The 10,000-nt window shown below is 41.3% G+C and overlaps 2 protein-coding genes across 7 annotated transcripts in view; both read right to left on the bottom strand.

Annotated features, from left to right (window-relative positions):
• gnb5b (guanine nucleotide binding protein (G protein), beta 5b) overlaps positions 1–3,400 on the bottom strand; it is a 13,960-nt gene extending 10,560 nt beyond the window's left edge. Inside the window, exons 1-2 of one of the 2 annotated variants that reach the window (XM_060878731.1) lie at positions 3,380–3,400; positions 2,816–2,981 (exon numbers count right to left, since the gene is read on the bottom strand). In XM_060878731.1, the coding sequence (XP_060734714.1) occupies positions 2,816–2,941 (126 nt within the window). In that variant the 5' untranslated portion in view covers positions 2,942–2,981; positions 3,380–3,400. Of the gene's footprint in view, positions 1–564; positions 684–2,815; positions 2,982–3,379 lie in introns of those variants that run through there. The other variant, XM_060878732.1, reaches the window with a different exon arrangement.
• A 1,051-nt stretch (positions 3,401–4,451) lies between these two features.
• myo5aa (myosin VAa) overlaps positions 4,452–10,000 on the bottom strand; it is a 59,167-nt gene continuing 53,618 nt past the window's right edge. For all 5 annotated transcript variants that reach the window (XM_060878411.1, XM_060878412.1, XM_060878414.1 and 2 more), the window contains 4 exons: positions 9,796–10,000; positions 8,318–8,492; positions 8,131–8,211; positions 4,452–7,607 (listed from right to left, as the gene is read on the bottom strand). The exon at positions 9,796–10,000 is cut by the window's right edge and continues 78 nt beyond it. In XM_060878411.1, coding sequence (XP_060734394.1) covers positions 7,455–7,607; positions 8,131–8,211; positions 8,318–8,492; positions 9,796–10,000 — 614 coding nt within the window. In that variant the 3' untranslated portion in view covers positions 4,452–7,454. The remainder of the gene's footprint in view (positions 7,608–8,130; positions 8,212–8,317; positions 8,493–9,795) is intronic.

The raw sequence follows: 10,000 nt of genomic DNA, 5'->3' as shown, positions 1-10,000 counted from the left end.
GAGAGAGAGAGAGAGAGAGAGAGAGAGAGAGAGAGAAAGAGGGAGAGAGAAAGAGCAAGAGGGAGAGAAAGAGAGAGAAAGAGAGAGAGAGAGAGAGAAAAGAGAGAGAAAGGGAGAGAGAGGGGGAGACAGAGAGAGGGAGAGAGAGAGAGATGGAGAGAAAGAGAGAGAGACAGAGAGAGAGCCGGAGAGAGAAAAGAGAGGGAGAGCGAGAGAGAAAGACAGAGAGAGAGAGATTTTTTCTTTTAAAAAAAGAAAGAATGATAGAAAAATAAAGTATATCATCTGCTTTTCCTTTAAACCATGTAAGAAGTGTAAAAAATCCCAAATCTGTGTTTCCACAAGACGAGTTTTCTTCCCTTTCTAACCTCTAGCTTTTATGATTAGTTTGTAAACCACGATCCCAGTTTAACACTCCTGTAAACCTCCAAACACCGAGCATCAATTTACACTATTCCTTTAGTCACTAAAATCTACAGTAAACAGGAAAACATACAGCATTAAAGTTCACACGAAGTAAGAACGCTAACTAAAAAATGTGGAATAAATATCTTTAAAAAATACCTTTTCTTAAAAAAAGTGGAGTAAAGTTTAATCCAAGCTTCCACGTCCTATCAGTCCAGTGTGTGGAGAGGAGCCTGGACCAGACTATTCTCATGACTAATGCAGGAGCAGCGTTAAATATCTCCTATCATCAGTAGCTCTGATCTCCAGGTCTACGTGATTTGGTTGTAAACACAGTGATGGTGTTGATGTAAAAAGGCAGAGAGTGAATTTTATAGAGAAATACTTAAAGACCTTGAGGAGTAAAACACCCCCCACAAAGGGGCTAATGGTTCAGTCCAGTTAATCTAAACCCTCAGTACATGCAGGAACCAGGAGCTCTGATGCGGCCGCTCGTGTGGGGAAAAATAAATAGAAATAAAATGAAGAATAAATTCAAACCTGCAGAGTTTTATAAGGATGTAAATAAAATAAAAAAAATTTAAAAAAAAGATGAAAGAGTTTTTATAAAGTAGCTCATTGTACATGTGTTATGATAAGAGCTGATAAGATAAGGGTTATTTTTAAAAATGTCATTTGTGTGTGAGTGTGTGTGTGTGTGTGTGAGTGCGTTTGAGTGTGTGTGTGAGTGTGTGTGTGTGTGTGTGTGAGTGTGTGTGTGTGTATGTGTGTGTGTGTGAGTGTGCGTGTGTGCATGTGTGTGTGTGTGAGTGTGTGTGTGTCTGTGTGTGTGTGTGTAGTTATCAACAGGACAGGACTTCCTGTCACCATTCTAAGAGAACAAGCCTTAAATAAAAAAATAAAAAAAAATGAATTGTGTAAAAATTATATATGAAAATGATTCATGTAAAAAAAAAATGAATAAAACAATCAAACATAAGAAGAAAAAAAGTTTAAAAAAATTCACCATTCAACATTAACACCATTTTTGAAAATAATGAATTATGAATAATTAATTATTTTTAATTAATCATGAATCAATAAATGAAGCATATCGAAGAAGGTTATCTAACTACAAGAGCTGAATACAATATTATAAATTAAATAAAATATAATTAAATAAAAAAATAAATGTGTGTAGTGTGTAGAAATAAAACTAGTGTGTAGAAATAAAACTAGTGTGTAGAAATAAAAAAACTTTTTTAAAACTAAAAAAATACATCAAAATAAATGAATCCTATCCTACTGAAAGTGACTAAATGTAGACGTGTAAATTTCTTTTATTCTGCTGCCATGTGTTAATGTGACACTGTGTGGAAGATGTGTGGAAGGTGTGTGAAAGTTGTGAAGAAGTTGTGAGGAAGATGTGAGGAAGTTGTGAGGAAGTTGTGAGGACGTTGTGAGGACGTTGTGAGGAAGATGTGAGGAAGATGTGAGGAAGTTGTGAGGATGTTGTGAGGAAGTTTTGAGGAAGATGTGAGGAAGGTGTGATTAAGGTGTGAGGAAGGTGTGAGGAAGTTGTGAGGAAGATGTGAGGAAGATGTGAGGAAGGTGTGAGAAAGGTGTGAGGAAGGTGTGAGAAAGGTGCGAGGAAGGTGTGAGAAAGGTGTGAGGACGTTTTGAGGAAGATGTGAGGAAGTTGTGAGGAAGTTGTGAAGAAGATGTGAGGAAGGTGTGAAGAAGTTGTGAGGAAGTTGTGAGGAAGATGTGAGGAAGTTGTGCGAAGTTGTGAGGAAGTTGTGAAGAAGATGTGAGGAAGGTGTGAAGAAGTTGTGAGGAAGATGTGAGGAAGTTGTGAGGAAGTTGTGAGGAAGTTGTGAGGATGTTGTGAGGACGTTGTGAGGACGTTGTGAGGAAGATGTGAGGAAGTTGTGAGGAAGTTGTGAGGATGTTGTGAGGAAGTTTTGAGGAAGATGTGAGGAAGGTGTGAGGAAGGTGTGAGGAAGTTGTGAGGAAGATGTGAGGAAGATGTGAGGAAGGTGTGAGAAAGGTGTGAGGAAGGTGTGAGAAAGGTGTGAGGAAGGTGTGAGAAAGGTGCGAGGAAGGTGTGAGAAAGGTGTGAGGACATTTTGAGGAAGTTGTGAGGAAGATGTGAGGAAGATGTGAGGAAGTTGTGAAGATGATGTGAGGAAGGTGTGAGGAAGGTGTGAGAAAGGTGTGAGGAAGGTGTGAGAAAGGTGTGAGGAAGTTGTGAAGAAGTTGTGAGGAAGATGTGAGGAAGTTGTGAGGAAGTTGTGAAGAAGATGTGAGGAAGGTGTGAAGAAGTTGTGAGGAAGTTATGAGGAAGTTGTGCGAAGTTGTGAGGAAGTTGTGAAGAAGATGTGAGGAAGATGTGAGGAAGTTGTGCGAAGTTGTGAGGACGTTGTGGTACCTTCTCCACACACAGTGAGCAGTAGTTAACTGGCTCATTGTGCAGGTAGATGTTCATCAGAGGTTTGTTTATGCTGCAGTTGTCACAGGCCCCGAACGTGATCGCTAAAAACGTCTGGTCACACATGATGCTGAGAGGGCAGTCCTGTCTCTCTCTCTTTCTCTCTCTCTCTCACACACACACACACAAACACACACACACACAAAATAAACAAATCTGGAACAACTCTTTCACCCGATTCCCTTCTAATTAACGTTAGCGTTAAACTACACGAAGAAGCTACGACTCGTTTCAGCTCTACAGTTTCTCTATAAAACACTGAACACAGATACAACACTGGTGGCTAGAATTATTTTATTATTAGACTTTTATTACTCATTATTAACAGCTTTGTTACCTTAAAAAGACTGGAATATTTAGCATTATTATTTAAAAATGTGTTATTCCGTATTACGCTGAATAAAGAGTTCAATCATTTTTTAAGTCCTTCAAAAAACAGCCACACTTTAAGAAAGATTCAACACAATATCAGTTTAAATTATTGATCATAAAGTGTTAGCTTACCTGATAAGCGAGCTTTGTTTGTAGGTGTGTGTGTGTGTGTGTGTGTGTGTGTAAGCAGGCTATAAGCTTTTGAGACACAGATACACTAATCTCCTTACAGAAGGTATTATATAGCCTGAAATAGCAGCCAGTCTCTCTCTCTCTCTCTCTCTCTCTCTCTCACACACACACACACACACACACACACACACACACACACACACACACACACAGTACAGCAAGAAAAAATATGACCTTTTATACTTTATATTTATTTTGAGCTGTGAAAACTGTCAACATTTATAAATATTTCTTTCTCCAGATCCTCTCAGCAATAATACATGTACTTTTTTTAGCTATCCGGCTAGTTAGCAGTGAAGATTTATTTTTCCATTTAAAAAGCCTCTCAGAAGCACATATTAGCGACAAGAAAGTGTTAGCTGTAAAAAAACACCTACTCGTCAATATCGGTTAAACATACTCTCAGAATTCCTATCACGTTAGCTTGTGTTAGCTGTTAGCAGCGCGAAGTACATTACTGTAATCTCATGGTCTATCTCTCAGCTGAAATCCAGTCCAGTTCAGACCAGTTTATACCGTTAAGTCCAGTTTATACCAGTTCACAATTCTTTCCAGTCAGATTGATATATTAGTGTTTGTTAAACACTCACATGAACACTGAGGGTTTATTTACTCTTTATTTACAGAAACATCTGAGGTACTTTTTTTTTACAAAACTTATGTCATCATGACAGCTAATGTTAGCTAGCCGCATGAAGAAAATACAGCTTTACGAAATCCTGTCATTTTAGCTCTTAGTAGCTAGTTGGCTAATGTTAGTGATGCAACCATAATTCAAATATTTTCTTTATATTCATTTATATATATATACAGTATATATATATATGAATATTTATGAATGTAATTATCATTAATATCACGTTAGCACACAGTAGTTAGCTGGATAAGAAAATATTTAGAAATAGTGCACGTGCAGAGAATTTCACTGTAGAATAAAGAATTCAAAACAAACATACAAGTGTATTAAAAACGTCTGTGAAATCATTTTTGAATAAACACAAGAAGCTGGACATTTAGTGTTTATTTCTTTTATTAGACTCGAACAAGTTTGGACACGTGATCGTTACAGCTACAGAAACTGAACGAGGTTTCCTCACAGACGAATCAGAGGAGACCGTCGCTCCCACATGGCTTTCAGCAGGACTGACTGTTTACAGTTCAGGGGACGATTAGCATTTCTGCCAACGCTAACAATGTTAGCTAACGCTACGCTTTTATACAGGCATGAATGAACAGCTTAGGGAAAGAAAGGGATTTAGTGCAACTCCATACTAATACAGCAAGTCTTTGGGGATCTCTCGCTCACACACACACACACACACACACACACACACACACTCAGTGTAATGCAGTACGGTGGTTTAAGAAGCAATGACACATGATTAAGAGGAAATTTCAGCTAAAAACATTTTTTTCTTTTTTTTCCTTCCCCAACCACAAAAATGGAGTGGAATCAGATTCACCAGAATAAAGATCTGATAATACCAGAAACTTTAGCTTTATAAATGAAGCAGTGCTACTTTTCCTTTTGTAGTAAACAAACAAACAAACAAACAAAATCACACCAGAAAACAGGCCCAGTAACTATTTATTTTCCACCCGAGTGCCTGAACTATTTCCCACCTGATATGATTCACCTTATGACATGATTTTATTGTCAATGTTCTGGTGATTCTGCTTGACCTCCATGTCTGCTGTGTGTTTGTGGAGCTTCATGTGAAGGACGTTTCGAGTCTCTGTTACTTGTTGTGGGTCTGAAGGTGTGAAGGGTTCGAGCTCCACACTGACTTGTACTCTACAGGATACAGTAAAGAACTCTGTTTTTATTCAAAATCAGCTCAAAGTGCATACTGAACTACAACAACGCAGCACTGATCACAACGTCAGCAAACAGGAAGTGATGTCGACACGACTGTTCATTCAGGAAAAAAAAACACAAGCATATAAACCAAAAATGTGAAAATGTAAACAAATACTTAAAGCAGGAACGAACAATCCAATAAATCTGATATTTCTGATGTTATGTATTTTATCTTAACCTGAGCAGTTAGCAAAGGTACTGAACATGTGAGTGTGTTTATAAGCTGCGTCCCCGTCGTTATAATTCTCTTATGGTGAGGAATAAGCCTAAACAAACTACTTTGCATAAATCTAAGATTGTTTACGTCACATATCTGTAACACCGCCGCGAAATCTGACCGCGTGGAGGTTCGGATGTCCGTAATCGGATCTCTGCGTCTCTGAATAAACGTTTCTCTCCAAAGGAAATATCACAAAAGTGCATAAAAATGATATGATTCACTTACACCAGCTCATCACCGCTTTTCACAGGAAATCATCTGCTTAGTGACGATGAAAGAAAACAGGAAATGATGTCACATGTACCTTTCTGCTCCAGAGTAAAGGCCTGGAAAGGTGAAATATGACACGACGTCGCTAACGCTTCAGCACTTCGGCTGATTTATTTCAGTTTTCTTCCTCTTCTAAATAAATAATCTCCTGATACACAAACGAGGCTGAAACAGCAGAGAGAGAAGTCACAAAGTCACGAACGTCAACCGAACACCACAGAAATCTTCACCTCACCTCCACATGATCAGCTGAAGCTCGAGGTTTTAAACAGACTAGAAAAAAATCCACTAACGCTGAACACAGTAAGGCATTTAAAGGCAAGCGCTAAGAGAGAGAGAGAGAGAGAGTGTGTGTGTGTGTGTGTGTGTGTGTTGCTCATCGGTCTCTCTGGCACAAACAAACAAAGAAAACCAGCTCTGCCTATAGAACGTTTTGATCTTTATATAATAATTCATGACTACAGTTTAACATGCTGTCGTAGTGACCTTTTTAACTCTATAATACTGTTATAAGGAACAAATCTGTTTTAATTCACACACATAAAAAAACTTACGGAACTTAAAAAAGAGGGTAAGGAGCAGAGAGATTTTAGACAGTTTATCACTTTATCTTTTTCATCCTGACATCGATCGTGTCCGTGGGTCAGCGTCCACGTGGGCGGAGCTTAAGTAAATTCACCGCACACGTTTCTAACGATACGGAGCGTGAAGTGCTGGTTTTGATGACACGATATGGCTGCTGCTATTAGATCACTAACAGTGTGAGCTTAGCTTCACTACTAACTAACATCAGGCTAATTCTATTATTTTGTAACAAAGACACGTTTTGCGACCTTCACAATCCCGCTGTAGTTGCATCGTTATATCGAAGGGTGTTAAAACCGTTAGAAGGGAAAGACGCCTGGGTGGGATTTCTTATGAGCAAGTGTGCGACTGTCTGATCTCACCTAACGTACGCCGCGGAAAATCAGGACGCGAGATGAGAACGGAACAAAGTTAACGAAGAACGTGGGAATGCTGAGAACGGAATAAACTTTCGCTTGAAAACAAAACAAAGAACAAAAAAGTGCAGGTTGCTCCTCCTCTTCCTCCATATCATCATCATCATCATCATCATCACACAAGACACGAATATCTACGGATCTAAAACTACATGGTCTGCTAACAAATAAACATCTACATCACACGGACTGAGCCTTGTTAAAACTGACTCCATATTATTTATGATAAGGACATAAATAGAGGACAACATGTTATATTTACTTCCTGTTTGGATTTGTCCAGGATCTGGAAACAACCACTATTTAAAGAGGAGACGAAGCGATGAGAGACGGCGGCTTAGGGCAATAAATAAAACATCCCGGCGTCGTACTTAATCTTATACTGTGTCATATCTGTGTGGTCTGACTGTACAAAGAGAACGGAGCATCAGGAGAACGAGGAGGTCTAGACCCTTTGCCCCCCCGCTCGTGGTGATATGGTACGTTCCCGTTTGAAATGTAATTTTCCAGTGACTGAGGACTCAGAGTGTGTGTGCTTAAACGTGCGTAACATTAATGAAGTCTGTTTCACCGTATCGATTCTCAGTGAAGATGAGACCATGCTTCGTTTCCTCTTTATCTCAGAGCCTGATGCGATCGGCTGAGGAGGAACGAGCGCAGGGATTAGACTCGAGTGAGGAAGGACAGGTTGAGGCTGCTGGGGATCTGAATGGTGTCCAGGGCGAGGGAGGACGGGTTGAACGGGAACGTCACGGGGTAGATAACCTTTGTGTCCAGGAGGAGTTGAGGTGACTCCTTACGGTCCCTCAGTCGATTCTGGGAAAGAGAAGAAGACGATATGCGAGATCATCAGAGACGGGCTGCTTGTTTATAATAAACACTGCCATGTTTAATATGAACCTTTAGACTGAGGACAATAATATTCCTGTCTAATCAGGACACTTGGGACCAATCTTGGACCAGAAGAATCCTCGAGAACAAAGTCTGAGGTGGAGATACAGTGGATTCACTGACAGCACTTTGGCTAGAGTTTAAAGATGGATGAAGCATTTATGGAAAATTACCGGTCATTAATTAGTTTTGGTGAAGACTCAGAAGATGATTCTCTTGGTCTCTATGGAAACATCTAAAGTTCATCTAAAGTCTTTCTGAAACAACATGCGATGAGCAGAAGGACCTGTACCCGAAGGCAGGAGTCACAACTAACTAAACAACTCAGTAAAACTGGACCATTCTGTCTGATCATAATGACCAGGATATCAACAAAACTGAGGTCCTGAAGCTGAAGCTTCTCTACATGATAGCGTCAGTCACCTGGTGTGTAAAGGTGAAGTCTTACCTGTATGGTTCGTATGAATACTACAGACACTCTCTCTTCAAACGCATTGACAGGAGTGTACAGGTTCAACACCTTCACAATCTGAAAGAGGAAATGAAGGAGTGAATTAAAGGTCACTGTGTATGTGTGTGTGTGTGTGTGTGTGTGTGTGTGTGTGTGTGTGTGTGTGTTTGTGTGTGCGTGTTACCTGAGCAGTACTCAAAGCATTACACATGGAGCAGATGGCCTCAGCGTCCTCATCTGTCTTCTTCTTAACCTGCAGTAACTGTGCTGCCTGAATCAGTGGCTCCAGTGTCTCCTTCGCCCCACAAACCATCAGGTTCTTCTCCCTCAACCACTCCTCCAACTGGCTCACATTATACCTAACACACATACACACACACACACACACACACACACACACACACACACACACACACACACACACACAGTCTCAGTAAAGTGTCCTTGTGTCAGTCTCAGTAAAGGAGGTGTGGCCCCTGTGAGTAGCAGTAAAGGAGACGTAGCCTCTGTGTGTATCAGTAAAGGAGGCGTGGCCTCTGTGTGTATCAGTAATGGAGGTGTGGCCTCTGTGAGTATCAGTAAAGGAGGCGTAGCCTCTGTGTGTATCAGTAAAGGAGGCGTGGCCTATGCCTGTATCAGTAAAGGGGGCGTGGTCTCTGTGTGTATCAATAAAAGGGGCGTGGTCTTTGTGTGTATCAATAAAAGGGGCGTGGCCTCTGTGTGTATCAGTAAAGGAGGCGTGGCCTCTGTGTGTATCGGCAAAAGAGGCGTGACCTCTGTGTGTATCAGTAAAAGAGGCGTGGCCTCTGTGTGTATCAGTAAAGGAGGTGTGGCCTCTGTGAGTATCAGTAAAGGAGGCGTGGCCTATTTATGTATCAGTAAAGGAAACGTGGCCTCTGTGTGTATCAGTAAAGGAGGCGTGGTCTATGCCTGTATCAGTAAAGGGGGCGTGGTCTTTGTGTGTATCAATAAAAGGGGTGTGGCCTCTGTGTGTATCAGTAAAGGAGGCGTGGCCTCTGTGTGTATCGGTAAAAGAGGCGTGGCCTCTGTGTGTATCAGTAAAAGAGGCGTGGCCTCTGTGTGTATCAGTAAAGGAGGCGTGGCCTCTGTGTGTATCAGTAAAGGAGGCGTGGCCTATTTATGTATCAGTAAAGGAAACGTGGCCTCTGTGTGTATCAGTAAAAGAGGCGTGGCCTCTGTGTGTATCAGTAAAGGGGGCGTGGCCTCTGTGTGTTTCAGTAAAAGAGGTGTGGCCTCTGTGTGTATCAGTAAAAGAGGTGTGGTCTCTGTGTGTATGAGTAAAGGAGGCGTGGCCTCTGTGTACATCAGTAAAAGAGGTGTGGCCTCTGTGTGTATCAGTAAAAGAGGCGTGGCCTCTGTGTGTATGAGTAAAGGAGGCGTGGCCTCTGTGTACATCAGTAAAAGAGGTGTGGCCTCTGTGTGTATGAGTAAAAGAGGTGTGGCCTCTGTGTACATCAGTAAAAGAGGTGTGACCTCTGTGTGTATCAGTAAAAGAGGCGTGGCCTCTGTGTGTATGAGTAAAAGAGGCGTGGCCTCTGTGTACATCAGTAAAAGAGGTGTGGCCTCTGTGTGTATGAGTAAAGGAGGCGTGGCCTCTGAAGGCACTGATCAGTGGTTGATCACTCATTATAGATGGATCACCTGATCTGCATGCCCTTGCTCCAGGAGCACATATCTTTGCGCAGCAGCAGGTTGTTGAGTGTGACGGCACCAATGATGTAGAACTGTTGCTTGACGACCTGCTTTATGAGCTCAGGGTCATTGCCATGGTGACACATGATGCTGTGGAAGGAGTTAAGCTGGCGTATGATGGAGTCGAGCGTGAACGTTCCCTCATCAGCTACGC

This window comes from Tachysurus vachellii, chromosome 9 (assembly GCF_030014155.1).
Source record: "Tachysurus vachellii isolate PV-2020 chromosome 9, HZAU_Pvac_v1, whole genome shotgun sequence".
In the NCBI taxonomy this organism is placed as follows: Eukaryota; Metazoa; Chordata; class Actinopteri; order Siluriformes; family Bagridae; genus Tachysurus; species Tachysurus vachellii.
The sequence above is the reverse complement of the archived record's forward strand: the minus strand, read 5'-3'. Positions and strand labels throughout refer to the sequence as shown.